Source organism: Leuresthes tenuis, unplaced genomic scaffold (genome assembly GCF_036924035.1).
Source record: "Leuresthes tenuis unplaced genomic scaffold, fLeuTen1.0.hap1 SCAF_14, whole genome shotgun sequence".
NCBI lineage: Eukaryota > Metazoa > Chordata > Actinopteri > Atheriniformes > Atherinopsidae > Leuresthes > Leuresthes tenuis.
The window spans coordinates 32003692-32021071 of record NW_027325368.1 but is presented as its reverse complement, the minus strand read 5'-3'; the positions used below and the strand labels follow the sequence as shown (position 1 = coordinate 32021071).

The following is a 17380-nucleotide window of genomic DNA, read 5'->3' as shown; positions in this document are numbered from 1 at the left end:
AGGAGGTTTTCCCCTTAATTGACACTTCCATATTGGATTTGATCAATCGGTCTTTGTTGATAGGATATGTACCTCAGACTTTTAAGGTTGCTGTAATTAAACCTTTAGTTAAAAAAACCTACTCTTGGTTCAGAAGTGTTGGCTAATTATCGACCTATATCCAATCTCCCTTTTTTGTCTAAAGTTCTTGAAAAAATAGTTGCAGTTCAACTTTGCGATCATTTACATAGAAATAATCTGTTTCAGTCAGGATTCAGAGTGCATCATAGCACAGAAACCGCACTGGTGAAAGTTACCAATGATCTCCTCTTAGCCTCTGATAGCGGACTTGTTTCTGTGCTTGTCCTGTTGGATCTCAGTGCTGCATTTGATACGATCGATCACAGCATTCTGTTACAGAGACTTGAACATGTTATTGGGATTAAAGGAACTGCATTAGGCTGGTTTAAGTCATATTTATCTGATATATTCCAGTGTGTTCTTGTAAATGAAGAATCTTCCTCACACACCAGAGTAAGTCATGGAGTTCCTCAGGGTTCTGTGCTTGGACCGATTTATTTTACTTTATACATGCTTCCATTAGGTAACATTATTAGACAGCATGGCATAAATTTCCATTGTTATGCTGATGATACTCAGCTGTACTTATCTATGAAACCAGATGAAACCAATAGGTTGGTCAGACTACAAGCCTGTCTTCAAGACATAAAGACCTGGATGACTCAGAACTGTCTGCTTTTAAATTCAGACAAAACTGAAGTTGTTCTCTTTGGACCTGAGCGCTTCAGGGAGAAATTGTCTAGTTATATAGTTACTCTAGATGGTATTTCCTTGGCTTCTAGTTCTACAGTGAGGAACCTTGGAGTTATTTTTGACCAGAATTTATCATTTGATGCACATATAAAACTGGTTTCTAGGACTGCCTTCTTTCACCTTCGTAATATTGCTAAAATCAGGAACATCCTGTCTCAGGGTGATGCAGAGAAACTAGTTCATGCATTTGTTACTTCAAGATTGGACTACTGTAATTCCTTATTATTGGGCTGTCCCACATATTCTCTGAAAAGCCTCCAGCTGATCCAAAATGCTGCAGCCAGAGTTCTGATGAGAACTAACAGGAGATATCATGTTTCTCCAGTTTTAGCTTCTCTTCATTGGCTCCCTGTTAAATTCAGAATAGAATTTAAGACTCTTCTTCTCACATATAAAGTTCTTAATGACCGACCTCCATCATATCTTAAAGATCTCATTGTAAGATATTTTCCTAACAGAGCACTTCGCTCCCAAACTGCAGGTTTACTTGTTGTTCCCAGAGTTTCTAAAAGTAGAATGGGAGGCAGAGCCTTCAGTTATCAGGCCCCTCTCTTGTGGAATAAGCTGCCAGTAAATGTCCGGGAAGCAGACACCCTTTCCACTTTTAAGATTAGGCTTAAAACTTTCCTTTTTGATAAAGCTTATAGTTAGGGATGGCTCAGGTAATCCTGAAACATTCCATAGTTAAGCTGCTATAGGCTTAGACTGCTGGGGGACCTCATCTGTCACACCTTTCCTCACTTTGCTCTCTTTTTCCCCCTGTTTAATTTCTCAAATGATATTATGAACATGTGACATTATTGTGGTTATTAACTTGTGCTTCCCTGTTCCAACAGGTATCCTTTGAATGGTGTTATGGTGTTTTTCCCCCCTCTTTTCCCTCTTTTCTGTCTTCTTAAAACCCAGCTGGTCGAGGCGGATGGCCACCCTTCCTGGTTCTGGTTCTGCCAGAGGTTTCTTCCTGAGTCTGGTTCTGCCAGAGGTTTCTTCCTGCTAAAAGGAAGTCGTTCCTTTCCACAGTCGCTACAGGCACGCTCAGGACGGGAGATTGGACTGAAGACAAGTTTCGGTGCAATCTGTTGGTTTCTTTAGCTAGGATATTATTTTTTGAAAAGAAAAAGAATGAGTAAGACGGGAAAAAGAAGAACTTAACAGAAAACAAGATGGAGGTGCTACTTTCTGAAGTGGAGGCCTGTAAAAATGTGCTCTTTGGCACGCTGTCCTACGATATAAGCAGCAAACATAAGAGCAGTGTGTGGGAGAGCGTGAGCGAGGCCTTTAATGTTGTGAGGTCTGAGAAGCTCACACAAGCAGAGTTGAAGAAGAAGTGGTCCGATATTAAGGTGGATGTGAAGCGGAGACTGGCTGCCCACCGCCGAAGTGTGGCCAAAACAGGCGGGGGAGGGGGGGGGCTGTTTGAACAGAGAGTCGGCACAACTATGGGTGACACTGCTCTCTCAGGGGTGGTGGGTGTGGGAGTGTGGGTGACTCTGATTAAAAGGTAAATACCTGTATTTGTGTAACTCACAACAAACTGTTCATACAGTAACCAGTGCAGAAGTGCGCCGGGGAAAAAGTGAGGCTGATTAAGACATTTAACACTTTACGCACAGGGTTATTAACATTTACACACAGAGACGATCAGGGGCTTGTTATAAAGATCTTAAGCTGTAGTTTAACCAGGAAGTTACTAACTTTAACCACCAACTGTGATGCTGTGAAGACGGGATAGAAATTGGGGGCGCACATGCTCAATGCACGTCACGGGGAATAATATTAGGACAATTACATGAATAAAGTTACTCACCAAGAAGCCACCCATCGCACACAGAACCAGCTTGTAGTCTGTTCCCAACATTTCTGTTACTGAATGTATGAATTGTGCGTTGAACCAGGCCCCCCCCACAAAGCATTTGCGCATCACATACAATCTGTACATTGATGGACTGAAAATGTTTCCTATTGATATATAAATTCATCACGTGATGGCGCTTTTATAGCAATGTGTGCGCAGTTGATAGCTCCGTTTAAATTAAGAAAACCGTCTCTCGCTGCAAATTATGCTTCAATGTTGGCCTGTTCAACTGCATTGTGGCAATTTGATATACCTGCTGAGATGCAGATAATTCCGTCCCACTCGGCTGGCATGGCTCGGCTCAGGGTCGACTGGCACAGTCCCAATCGGTTGGCCAGCTCCCTCTGGAATGCGCCGGTTGCTTAAACCCCAGTGTGCACGTCACCTGTGGCACAAGCAGCGCATGGCTCCTCGCTGGGTTGCGCTCCAGCAGCAGCCGCTGCTCTGCGCAGAGTTCCAGGAGGATTGCTCACAAAACGGCTGATGAGCCAGTTGTCATCATGTGCCAGCAAATCCTGTCTGTCTCTGAACACACACTTTCTTCCAATTGCACCATTTCCTATGTCTTCCAACACCGCTAGAGCAGCCATTGTTTTCAATGGAATGCATTGCAACACTTTGCACATGCTTTTATATTCACTCTAACTGTAATTGCAGACACATGGGTGTATTAATTGTTAATCAGTGTTAATTGTTCATGTGTCTCAGATGTGCACATCGCTTAGTCTGAGGAGAAATTGTGTTCACATTTATTTATTATAACAGTTTCCCAACATCACCTCTAAGTGTTGCCAAAGAATCAACAGCTGTAGAAAAATGCGTACGACAGCCCTAAAGTTGGCGTGAGGCACCGCACATTTCCACGGTCATTTCAGTATTGATACATCTGATCGTTGATGTGAAAAAATGCGTACGCCACTTTTTGTACACAAGGCCCTTGATACGCTGCATTTGATTTGCCATTCTTGACTCAATACACAAAATGAAAAAGGTGTCAGCCTCCTGATTTATTACACTCTTAAGAAGTGAATGAAAGTGCAGAAACTCTCACCTTCACGCACACTCATTTTTTGTACCTCTTTTTCCAGTGAGGGCAAATTGGATCGCGTTTCCTCCCACTCCACAGAAGGCATCTATGACCAGCTGAGAGTCAGAAAAGTTGCGTTCCACTCTGAGAGCAATGTGCTCAGCGATCCTCTCCGGTGTCACAGAGAACCAGCCCTCTGAAACAGTGTGAGAATTTTGTGGATGAAAAGTACAACATAAATATTAAGTAATGTGTGGTTGACAAAAGGAAGTGCACATTTTTCAAACAAAAGCATTTAGAAGTTTGTGGAAACTACATGCATACCACATCACCTTCATGAAAAGCAGTCACCATGCTAACAAATTATAAATCATACATTTGAATATTGAAAGAATATAACAACAGAATCAGGAGCATAAACTCGTGATTTCATTTTTCATTAGTTTCAATCGTGACATTATAAACAATTAAAAAATGTCCCGTTTCAGTCAAATTTAAACTTGAATTCCAGCAACCTTCAGTCAATTTCTCATTACATCCATGCTTCCATTTTTCCAATTAATGGAATTCTTTTTCATCACAGTCAAGGGTCTGAAGTCAGGATGTTATGGATGATACACTACATCTTCAAAAGTATTGAGATATTGAGGACATTAACAGTCTAACAAACTGTAACCGACTACATTAACTTCTTTGTGGAAAACACCGTAACCACCAGGACAATGTTATAATTGGCTTTGTTCTTATACATTATGTATTCATATTCTGTAGTTCACTAAACAATCTATGTTCCTAGTTTGTATTTTTCCACTCCACTCATTCCACACAATGTATGTCCTTGATTGGTCCAAGACTTTAAGATAACATAACTAGACTAAATAACTGGGTCAGATGAAGCTTCACTATCTTGGTACATTAGATACACGCCTAAAACAACACACACACACACACACACACACGTTGTTTATCACATCCAAAGAACATGAAAAGGACAGTGGTTGGCCTGCTCACATCACTAATAACTGGCCAATTATACCTGATCGAGTGTAAGTACAACCTCTGTGAGATAAATGTGAAGAATGGACTCCGAGTCCAGCGCTGCCATATACTTTACATGTGACCACTAATAAATACTTTTTTTAACTTAAGATTTCTCCAGCTTGTTCTTGGGCTTTCAATGATAGAATCGGGCTAACAACAGAACAGTGTTTTTACAACATCAAACCCTGGATTAAACCTGAACTAAAGGACCTACTAAAGGAGAAGAAGAGGGCATTTTACAGCTTCTACCCATCTGCCTTTAGACTTTTGAACACCTGCAAATAACCTCAGATTCTAACATTATTTTATCTACCTCTATTATCTATTTGCACATTACTCTTTGCACAGACATTTTTGCACAAATATATTTATATTTATACTGCCTCCTTTCTCTGACCTGTTTTTTATTAATTTATATATTCATTTTTTATTTTATATCTTTATTTTTTATTCTTTATATTCCCTTAGGGTATTTATCCAACTGTTTTGTCGTGGCCAAAATGCATCGTAATTTAGTTCTAATTATTATTCTATTTAAGTAATTTAGTTTAGCGGTGTATCTCTGATGTTATGTTGAATGACAATAAAAATAATATGAATCTGAATCTTTAAGTCAGGACATAAGGATGAGCTGAAGCCTGTGCAAAGACTGCCAAGAAGCTCAGAGAAGATCAGAGAGGGGAAAAACTCCTACAAGAGGAAGATGGAGGATCAGCTGCAGCAGAAAAACACCAGTGGAGTCTGGAGAGGCCTGAAAACCATATCTGGCTACAAGAAACCCAACTCCCAAGTGGTGGGGGACCAAATGTGGGCAAATTACCTGAACATGTTCTTCAATAGATTTGATCAGCCATTTGCCCCTCCCTGACTAGTTCAGATTGAGTTGAAGTGGTGGTGAAGCAGCTGCTGGTGTGTTGATGTTGCTGGTAACGACACGAGTAATGTTTCACTGACTAGTTCAGATTGAGTTGAAGTGGTGGTGAAGCAGTTGCTGGTGTGTTGATATTGCTGGTAACGACACGAGTAATGTTTCACTGACTAGTTCAGATTGAGTTGAAGTGGTGGTGAAGCAGCTGCTGGTGTGTTGATATTGCTGGTAACGACACGAGTAATGTTTCACTGACTAGTTCAGATTGAGTTGAAGTGGTGGTGAAGCAGTTGCTGGTGTGTTGATGTTGCTGGTAACGACACGAGTAATGTTTCACTGACTAGTTCAGATTGAGTTGAAGTGGTGGTGAAACAGCTGCTGGTGTGTTGATGTTGCTGGTAACGACACGAGTAATGTTTCACTGACTAGTTCAGATTGAGTTGAAGTGGTGGTGAAACAGCTGCTGGTGTGTTGATGTTGCTGGTAACGACACGAGTAATGTTTCACTGACTAGTTCAGATTGAGTTGAAGTGGTGGTGAAGCAGCTGCTGGTGTGTTGATATTGCTGGTAACGACACGAGTAATGTTTCACTGACTAGTTCAGATTGAGTTGAAGTGGTGGTGAAGCAGCTGCTGGTGTGTTGATATTGCTGGTAACGACACGAGTAATGTTTCACTGACTAGTTCAGATTGAGTTGAAGTGGTGGTGAAACAGCTGCTGGTGTGGTTGATGTTGCTGGTAACGACACGAGTAATGTTTCACTGACTAGTTCAGATTGAGTTGAAGTGGTGGTGAAGCAGCTGCTGGTGTGTTGATGTTGCTGGTAACGACACGAGTAATGTTTCACTGACTAGTTCAGATTGAGTTGAAGTGGTGGTGAAGCAGCTGCTGGTGTGTTGATGTTGCTGGTAACGACACGAGTAATGTTTCACTGACTAGTTCAGATTGAGTTGAAGTGGTGGTGAAACAGCTGCTGGTGTGGTTGATGTTGCTGGTAACGACACGAGTAATGTTTCACTGACTAGTTCAGATTGAGTTGAAGTGGTGGTGAAGCAGCTGCTGGTGTGTTGATGTTGCTGGTAACGACACGAGTAATGTTTCACTGACTAGTTCAGATTTAGTTGAAGTGGTGGTGAAACAGCTGCTGGTGTGTTGATGTTGCTGGTAACGACACGAGTAATGTTTCACTGACTAGTTCAGATTGAGTTGAAGTGGTGGTGAAACAGCTGCTGGTGTGTTGATGTTGCTGGTAACGACACGAGTAATGTTTCACTGACTAGTTCAGATTGAGTTGAAGTGGTGGTGAAACAGCTGCTGGTGTGGTTGATGTTGCTGGTAACGACACGAGTAATGTTTCACTGACTAGTTCAGATTGAGTTGAAGTGGTGGTGAAACAGCTGCTGGTGTGGTTGATGTTGCTGGTAACGACACGAGTAATGTTTCACTGACTAGTTCAGATTGAGTTGAAGTGGTGGTGAAGCAGCTGCTGGTGTGTTGATGTTGCTGGTAACGACACGAGTAATGTTTCACTGACTAGTTCAGATTGAGTTGAAGTGGTGGTGAAACAGCTGCTGGTGTGTTGATGTTGCTGGTAACGACACGAGTAATGTTTCACTGACTAGTTCAGATTGAGTTGAAGTGGTGGTGAAGCAGCTGCTGGTGTGTTGATATTGCTGGTAACGACACGAGTAATGTTTCACTGACTAGTTCAGATTGAGTTGAAGTGGTGGTGAAGCAGCTGCTGGTGTGTTGATATTGCTGGTAACGACACGAGTAATGTTTCACTGACTAGTTCAGATTGAGTTGAAGTGGTGGTGAAGCAGCTGCTGGTGTGTTGATGTTGCTGGTAACGACACGAGTAATGTTTCACTGACTAGTTCAGATTGAGTTGAAGTGGTGGTGAAACAGCTGCTGGTGTGTTGATGTTGCTGGTAACGACACGAGTAATGTTTCACTGACTAGTTCAGATTGAGTTGAAGTGGTGGTGAAACAGCTGCTGGTGTGTTGATGTTGCTGGTAACGACACGAGTAATGTTTCACTGACTAGTTCAGATTGAGTTGAAGTGGTGGTGAAACAGCTGCTGGTGTGTTGATGTTGCTGGTAACGACACGAGTAATGTTTCACTGACTAGTTCAGATTGAGTTGAAGTGGTGGTGAAGCAGCTGCTGGTGTGTTGATGTTGCTGGTAACGACACGAGTAATGTTTCACTGACTAGTTCAGATTGAGTTGAAGTGGTGGTGAAGCAGCTGCTGGTGTGTTGATATTGCTGGTAACGACACGAGTAATGTTTCACTGACTAGTTCAGATTGAGTTGAAGTGGTGGTGAAACAGCTGCTGGTGTGGTTGATGTTGCTGGTAACGACACGAGTAATGTTTCACTGACTAGTTCAGATTGAGTTGAAGTGGTGGTGAAGCAGCTGCTGGTGTGTTGATGTTGCTGGTAACGACACGAGTAATGTTTCACTGACTAGTTCAGATTGAGTTGAAGTGGTGGTGAAACAGCTGCTGGTGTGTTGATGTTGCTGGTAACGACACGAGTAATGTTTCACTGACTAGTTCAGATTGAGTTGAAGTGGTGGTGAAACAGCTGCTGGTGTGTTGATGTTGCTGGTAACGACACGAGTAATGTTTCACTGACTAGTTCAGATTGAGTTGAAGTGGTGGTGAAACAGCTGCTGGTGTGTTGATGTTGCTGGTAACGACACGAGTAATGTTTCACTGACTAGTTCAGATTGAGTTGAAGTGGTGGTGAAACAGCTGCTGGTGTGTTGATGTTGCTGGTAACGACACGAGTAATGTTTCACTGACTAGTTCAGATTGAGTTGAAGTGGTGGTGAAACAGCTGCTGGTGTGTTGATGTTGCTGGTAACGACACGAGTAATGTTTCACTGACTAGTTCAGATTGAGTTGAAGTGGTGGTGAAACAGCTGCTGGTGTGTTGATGTTGCTGGTAACGACACGAGTAATGTTTCACTGACTAGTTCAGATTGAGTTGAAGTGGTGGTGAAACAGCTGCTGGTGTGTTGATGTTGCTGGTAACGACACGAATAATGTTTCACCGACTAGTTCAGATTGAGTTGAAGTGGTGGTGAAACAGCTGCTGGTGTGTTGAGGTTGCTGGTAACGACACGAGTAATGTTTCACTGACTAGTTCAGATTGAGTTGAAGTGGTGGTGAAACAGCTGCTGGTGTGTTGATGTTGCTGGTAACGACACGAGTAATGTTTCACTGACTAGTTCAGATTGAGTTGAAGTGGTGGTGAAGCAGCTGCTGGTGTGTTGATGTTGCTGGTAACGACACGAGTAATGTTTCACTGACTAGTTCAGATTGAGTTGAAGTGGTGGTGAAACAGCTGCTGGTGTGGTTGATGTTGCTGGTAACGACACGAGTAATGTTTCACTGACTAGTTCAGATTGAGTTGAAGTGGTGGTGAAACAGCTGCTGGTGTGGTTGATGTTGCTGGTAACGACACGAGTAATGTTTCACTGACTAGTTCAGATTGAGTTGAAGTGGTGGTGAAGCAGCTGCTGGTGTGTTGATGTTGCTGGTAACGACACGAGTAATGTTTCACTGACTAGTTCAGATTTAGTTGAAGTGGTGGTGAAGCAGCTGCTGGTGTGTTGATGTTGCTGGTAACGACACGAGTAATGTTTCACTGACTAGTTCAGATTGAGTTGAAGTGGTGGTGAAACAGCTGCTGGTGTATTGATGTTGCTGGTAACGACACGAGTAATGTTTCACTGACTAGTTCAGATTGAGTTGAAGTGGTGGTGAAACAGCTGCTGGTGTGTTGATGTTGCTGGTAACGACACGAGTAATGTTTCACTGACTAGTTCAGATTGAGTTGAAGTGGTGGTGAAACAGCTGCTGGTGTGTTGATATTGCTGGTAACGACACGAGTAATGTTTCACTGACTAGTTCAGATTGAGTTGAAGTGGTGGTGAAACAGCTGCTGGTGTGTTGATGTTGCTGGTAACGACACGAGTAATGTTTCACTGACTAGTTCAGATTGAGTTGAAGTGGTGGTGAAGCAGCTGCTGGTGTGTTGATGTTGCTGGTAACGACACGAGTAATGTTTCACTGACTAGTTCAGATTTAGTTGAAGTGGTGGTGAAGCAGCTGCTGTGTCTGCCATGCCATGTCCCTTATGGCATGGCAAAATAGGATGACTTTGGATATGTTGCTGGCAGAAAAATGAGGGGTGTGTAAAATGTTTGGAACTTTTTGTTGCACCTTTATTCCTAACAATACTTCCCCAGATGGCAGCATCACAAAGGCCCCAGAGGGACTCGCATCACTCTCTGCAGAGCTGACAGAGAACTCCGGGATCAACGACCCCTTCACTGACATGATGGAGAAGTGGTTTGGTCTTTGTCTGTTGTAACAGCCATAGTAGTCATCTCTGCTTCTTGTTGTATCACATGTTTGAGAGAACTGTCCCAAAAACCGATTAAAACCATCCTTACCAGCATAATGTATCAACAGGTAGAGGGTGATGATGACAACGAGCTACACGTAGATGATGGAGACGAGGATACAGATAACATTTAAAGTTCAAAGTACCTTGCATGACCCCGAGTGAATTCTCAATGAGTTATTTCATGATTATTTTTGAGTTCATATGAAAGAGCAATGAACATGGGAATTGGACCTATTAAAAGGCAATTCCTGAATGTAGAACATTGTAAAGATGATATGTTGCTTTTTCCTGCTAACATTCATCCACTGGTTAAATTAACTGCATCAGCAGCAGAACCACTACAGGACTCAAAGTCAGGTAACTGACCAGGTTTCTGGAATTCTGGAAGGGGGCCCATCATGCCAAGATGATGGTGGAACAAAAACAAATTTTTATCCACATGTGTACAAAAGGGTGGACGGCGAAGCTAAGCGCTCCACCCCAACTGAATGAAAAGCTGATTTGAAGAGTTCATCCCACCAAGTAGCCACCAAACGTTTGGACTCATTGTAAATATTTATAATTTTTTGAGCTACTCCACTACTTTGAATTTCCCTCACTGAGGGATGAATAAAGTCATTTCTATTCTATTCTATTATGGACCTTGCTTTGTGCACTGGTGCGCAGTCATGTTGGAGCAGGAAGGGGCCATCCCCAAACTGTTTCCACAAAGTTGGGAGCATGAAATTGTCCAAAATCTCTTGGTTTGCTGAAGCATTCAAAGTTCCTTTCACTGGAACTAAGGGGCCAAGCCCAGCTCCTGAAGAACAACCCCACACCATAATCCCCCCTCCACCAAACTTTACACTTGGCACAATGCTGTCAGACAAGTACCGTTCCCCTGGCAACAGCCAAACCTAGACTCATTCATCAGATTGCCAGATGCAGAAGCGTGATTCCTCACTCCAGACAACGCGTCTCCACTGCTCTAGAATCCAGTGGCGGCGTGCTTTACACCACTGCATCCGACGCTTTGCGTTGCACTTGGTGATGTATGGCTTGGATGCAGTTACCAAGGAAACCCATTCCATGAAGCTCTCTACGCACTGTTCTTGATCTAATCTGAAGGCCACATGAAGTTTGGAGGTCTGTAAAGATTGACTGCAGAAAGTTGGCGACCTCTGTGCACTATGTGCCTCAGCATCCTCTGACCCCACTCTGTCATTTTAAGTGGTCTACCACTTCCTGGCTGAGCTGCTGTCGTTCCCAATCGCTTCCACTTTGTTATAATACCACTGACTGTGGAATATTTAGTTGTGAGGCATTTTCAGGACTGGACTTGTTGCACAGGTGGCATCCTATCAGGGCACCACGCTGGAATTCACTGAGCTCCTGAGAGCAAACCATTCTTTCACAGATATTTGAAGAAGCTGTCTGCATGCCTTGTTACTCGAATTTATACACCTGTGGCCATGGAAGTGACTGGAACACCTGAATTTAATTATTTGGATTGGTGAGTGAATACTTTTGACAATATACCATGGTAATATACCATGACGTAAACATGGATGCCTAAAAAAAAACAAGGATTTGACAATATTAAGCTTTCTTGTATTTGTCTTGCTTTATGTCTACTCTATCCTGGCTCTTTGATATCTTTCATGTCAATGTCTTGGAGAACACAATAATTATTTGCTGCCGCACCAAGCAAAGCACATGTGCAGCGTGCGCTCAGTGGGAATGTAATGCTCAGAGCCAATAAAGAAGAGGGATCCACCCAGGCACAGAACCCAAAATGCAGGACAACTGATTATGTGTTTGAAATGTCTGTACTGTACGACATAACTCTGTGATCCTCCTTGTTCCCACAGGACATCTTTCTGTTGTCACAGTTCTGCTGTGCTTTGCAAAGCAGAATGGCATACAAGAGAGATTTTTTTTACATTTACACTCTATACAAGGTGGGAGGTCTTCACCAACAAATGACTAGCTACCAGCAGCGTGCCGAACCCAGCGCAGCATATGTCATGTTCACTCTGACAGCACCACTATTATGTATAAGCTCACTGGGAGAAACGAAAATCATCAAGATTCAAAAACACAACCAAGTCACAAGTCACAGATGCTTAATAATAGAGTTGACATGAACTAAATTAAACAAAGCGCGGGAGTGTCCCTCTATAAAAGTTTCTTATCCCTAATGGCAAAGACAAGAGAGTTTTCCATTTTCTATACCGACAGTCCGTTAATCGGGTAGCGGGTGGGCTGGAGCCTATCCCAGCAGTCATCGGGCGAAAGGCAGGGTACACCCTGGACAGGTCGCCAGTCCATCACAGGGCCACATAGAGACAAACAAACATGCACGCTCACACTCACTCCTACGGACAATTAACCTGACATGCATGTTTTTGGATGGTGGGAGGAAGCCGGAGTACCCGGAGAGAACCCACGCATACACGGGGAGAACATGCAGACTCCACACAGAAAGGCCCCAGGCAGGGATCAAACCTGGAACCCTCTTGCTGTGAGGTGACGGTGCTAACCACCACACCACCGTGCAGCCCAGACAAGAGAGTTTTATCAAACTAAAATTAATGCTATAATTGTTTTTCAGCAGTTTGTTGAACTAAGATTATAAGTATTTCAAGAGTATGTTCTTTCAAGACATTTTGAAAAGCAAATACTAATAAGATGCTTAAAGGATATGGTACAAACAAGAACATGAATTAGAGAAGTCTGAAGTTTGGCGTGGACTGTATTGTATGTATTAAAGACATCTTTCTCTTAAAATATTTCTACAATGAGGTATTAACAGTTTTACTTACAAAGACTTATCAGAGCATTTCTGCCACTTGTCAATAATAAGGCTCAACTAGGTCTTTGTAAGGGCTACCTCTTCATTTTGAGTGTCCCCTTACATCATGAAACTGAGTTACAGGGCATGATGTTTGAAACATTTCCACACAGAATGTGACACCCTTTCAAGCAGCCAATACAACATCAGTTGTTGCAGATTCCTTTGATGTAAGCAGGCGTCTTTGTGATCTCTTGTCGGCTATAGGCAGCAAATCGAATTAATGACCATAATATCCTCAATATGCTTATATGGTAGACAGCAAACAAATTTTGTTGGAGTTAGCCACATGAAAGTTACCAACTTAAGTGTTCTTTTGTTGGATCAACACTTTGTTATACACACACGTTCACTTGACTGAATTGTGTGCTAATAGTGTGATGAAAGTTCTGATAACACTCTTTTCTGGTGTGGCAAAAATCTGAAAAACTGTTCATTGGCCCAGGGAGTCACCTAATCATCCCACTCAGTCCCATAAAGATTTGGGACATTACAGCCCTGTGCGTAAACATGTAAAACAAAGGGATAGGGCTCAGTGGTAGGGGCAAAGGGGGGAATAGTATTGGGCCAAAAAAGTCAGAAATGCTGAAAATAAACCCCATCAAGACCTGAAGGCTGAGGTCTGCATTCATGCATCAAATGTATTTATTCGTTTTTTATAACATTACAAAGACTCTTCTGTGAACATAGCATGTAGACTGACCTCGATCCAGTCTGATCCCTTCATCAAAGCGAGAGAATAGTCTGTAGCGTTGAGCCCAATATTTAGCAAGTTCAGAGTCAGCTGTCATCTCTGCTGGTACTTGCTGTTTCTTTCTTCTCTTAATGTTTTTTTTTGGCTTCTTCACGTGATTCACATTCAATCCTTCACAGAAATACACATTATTGATTATTATTATTGAGTGAACCAAATTTCAGTGTAGTCTCATTTTCTGCAAACAAAAGCACATTACATCATTATCATGTGACGGGCACTCTTACCTTCGGGTGTTTCAGATAAGAGAAAGTCTGGTATCTGTAGACATGTTAGCGCTCTCCCTGGAAGCTCTTCTTGTGCCTCTTCCCTCTCACCTTCCACAGACGTAGTGGCAAAGGTGCAGGTATTTTTAAAATCAGTGTTCATCATCGCTGTTGCATCTAAACTGGACCCAGATTTAGAACTCTCTTCTTCCACAGCCTCTTCATTTTCTCTCTTAGTGCTCTTCAACTCCTTACTTTTCTTCTTCTCTTGGTCTCGTGTCATTTCTGCCAGAAATCCGGGCTCTTCTGCCATTATGCTTCCTCCTCCCTCCTCACATTGGTCAAACTGACTCATCTGTGTATCCTTCTGAACCTTCTCAAGGAAATTTTGTACCTTGAAACAGAGTTTTAGAGTTCTATTTAGCATTCCAAAAATCAATGGTCTCTCATGCTACTTTCAATTTCCTTCTGCAGCTGGCATCTGATAGGAAGATTTTTTTTATTTTATTGTTTTTTATTACATTTTTCCAAGAACATGAATCATAAAATAACTGCACTTGGAAAAGAAAAACAAATGAAACTACTAACAGTGCTCATATTAAAATTAAGATGTCCTTGTGGTCAGTATAGAAGTTACCTACCCATAAGGTGAAATAATCATTACACTTATAAAGAGGGTGAGCGGATTTAAACCTTAGTAAATGAGTGCAAACATATTCTCGTTTACCGCATCCGTTTTTTTTTTCAGTTTAAGCAATAAATTTAATCAATAGGTTTACTTTCTTTTTCCAACCTATAGTGTGAATGCATGAATTGTGTATTCACTATTCAATTCATTGTTATTTATATACTGCCAAATTACAACAATTGTCATCTCAAGGCACTTAAATAATATAGTCCAATTCAAGCCAATTGGAATTTAATTAATTGTTATCATAATCCAATGAAATCCGATTAATTAATTTAAAAATAATCCAATTCATTCGTGTAGAGCCAATTAAAAAACAATATCCTAGCTAAGGAAACCAACAGATTGCACCGAAACTTGTCTTCAGTCCAATCTCCCGTCCTGAGCCTGTGGCGACTGTGGAAAGGAACGACTCCCTTTTAACAGGAAGAAACCTCTGGCAGAACCAGACTCAGGAAGGGTGGCCATCTGCCTCGACCAGCTGGGGTTTGAGAAGACAGAAAAGAGGGAAAAGAGGGGGGAAAAACACCATAACACCATTCAAAGGATATCTGTTGGAACAGGGAAACATACGTTAATAACCACAATAATGTCACATGTACATAAAATCATTTGAGAAATGAAACAGGGGGAAAAAGAGAGCAAAGTGAGGAAAGGTGTGACAGATGAGGTCCCCCAGCAGTCTAAGCCTATAGCAGCTTAACTATGGGATATTTCAGGATTACCTGAGCCATCCCTAACTATAAGCTTTATCAAAAAGGAAAGTTTTAAGCCTAATCTTAAAAGTGGAAAGGGTGTCTGCTTCCCGGACATTTACTGGCAGCTTATTCCACAAGTGAGGGGCCTGATAACTGAAGGCCCTGATAACTTATTCACGTCAGCGGTGATGACACCCGGTTACGCCAATCAGAGGTCACTAAAATTAATGTTGCATCTGTCTGTAATTTTGACAAAACAATGTGGGACTCCGTAGTTTTCTCTGGACCCCTGCCAAATCTGACCAGTGATGACATGTTTAGTTGCATGTCGTCCTTCAATCGCTGGTTGTCTAGATGGTGTCCAGCAAACTACGTGGGCTACATAGATAATTGGCAATCTTTCTGGAGAAAACCTGGCCTGAAGAGGAGAGACAACAGAGTGCCTTCACACAGTTTCTGTGCATAAGCATCATGTTTGCACCTGAACCCAGATTTAGCAAAGTCTCAAAGTTTCATTAAAAAACGTGACAATCCAGAGTTGAGACCAGGATGCAGAATTTCAGTCTTCTCTGCAGCTTCCCATCTGCAGCTTTATGACTTTATCTGCCCCCAGACCACCCAAATTCAATAAATCAGAAATACAAGAGGATTGTATGGGTTCAGGAAGCAGCCTCTATACCTTTAAGATCAGGCTGAAACTTTCCTTTCTGATAAAGCTTATAGTTAGGGATGACTCAGGTGACCCTGAAACATCCCATCGTTATGTTGCTTTAGGCCCAGATTGCTGGGGGACCTCCCATGATGCACTTCTCCTCCCTCTGCTCTCTTTACTCTCCATGTACATATGACATCATTGTTGTCATTAACTTGTGTTTCTCTCTCTCAGCAGGTATCTCTGGCCTGGTGTTACGGTGCTTGTTGTCCCCTCTTTCCTGTTCTCTCAGCCCCCAGCTGGTCGAGGCCAATGGCCACCTTTCCTGGTTCTAGTTCTGATGGAGGTTTCTTCCTGTTAAGAGGGAGTCACCTCATACATGCTTAGGACAATGTGATATTGAACAGAAGACAAGTTTATATTTAATCTGTTGGTTTCTTTAGCTATTTAGCTTTAGCTAGGTTTTTTTCTTGTTCTTATTCTTTCTGTTTTCAATTGCCATTGTATGAACTGGACTAACTGGACAAAGGGGTTATCACACTACTATAAATACTGGTGTGATATGTAATCCCGCCAGTGTATTCTTAATCTGCCCCGGGGCCTCCTTCCAATTGCACGTGCCCACAAAACCTCCAAAGGGAGGCGACCAGGAGGCAACCAAACCAGATGCCTGGAAAAAACATCAACTGACTCCTTTTGATGCAGAGGAGCAGCGGCTCTACTCCTAGTTCCCTCAGGATGACCTAACACCTCACCTTATCTCTAAGGCTGAGCCCAGCCACCCTCTAGGGGAAACCAATTTCAGCCACTTGTATTCTAGCTCAGCTCACTCTCTACCAAAACAGGCAGGAGCAGTGTTACTTAAACTCCTCCACCTGAGACAGAGACATTCATCTCTGACCCAGAGGGAGTGTTCCAGCTTTTTCTGCTTGAGGTTCCATGGCTGGTCTGACTCTGACTCTCATCCTGGCCTTCACACTGTAGCGAAAAAACCGCTCCAGCACACGCTGAAGGTCTTGGCTTAACAAAGTCGACAGAACCATATCATCTGCAAAAAGCAGAGATTTGACCCTGAGGTTCTCAAACCAGATGCTCTCTTTTCCATGACTATGCCTCAAGATCCTGTCCATGACAATCACTAACAAGTTCAGTGACAAGGGGCAGCCCTGATGGAGTTTAAAACATATTGTAAATTAGCTCGACCTAGTGCCAAGAATGTGGACACACCTCTTACTTTGGTTGTACGGGGACTAAATAGCTTGCAAAAGCAATTCCGATACCCTACACTCTTACAACAATGCCCACAGAATCCTTCGGGATACACGGTCACAAGCCTTTTCTAAGTCCACAAAATACATGTAGACTGGATGATCATGAATCCCCTCAGTAACCCTGCAAGGGTCCGCTGTTCCATGACCTGGGCAAAAACCACACTGCTCCTTCTGAAAACAAGGTTCGACAATCAGTAGAGGCCTCATCTCAAACACCCTGGAGTAAACTCTTGGAGTACCTCTTTCTTAAA

General features: G+C 42.5%; 1 protein-coding gene across 1 annotated transcript in view; it reads right to left on the bottom strand.

The window, feature by feature from the left end:
• The window catches only part of tgs1 (trimethylguanosine synthase 1), a 45379-nt gene that overhangs the window by 3039 nt on the left and 24960 nt on the right, over positions 1–17380 (bottom strand). Inside the window, exons 10-12 of the mRNA XM_072363576.1 lie at positions 13842–14214; positions 13564–13725; positions 3745–3891 (exon numbers count right to left, since the gene is read on the bottom strand). Coding sequence (XP_072219677.1) covers positions 3745–3891; positions 13564–13725; positions 13842–14214 — 682 coding nt within the window. The remainder of the gene's footprint in view (positions 1–3744; positions 3892–13563; positions 13726–13841; positions 14215–17380) is intronic.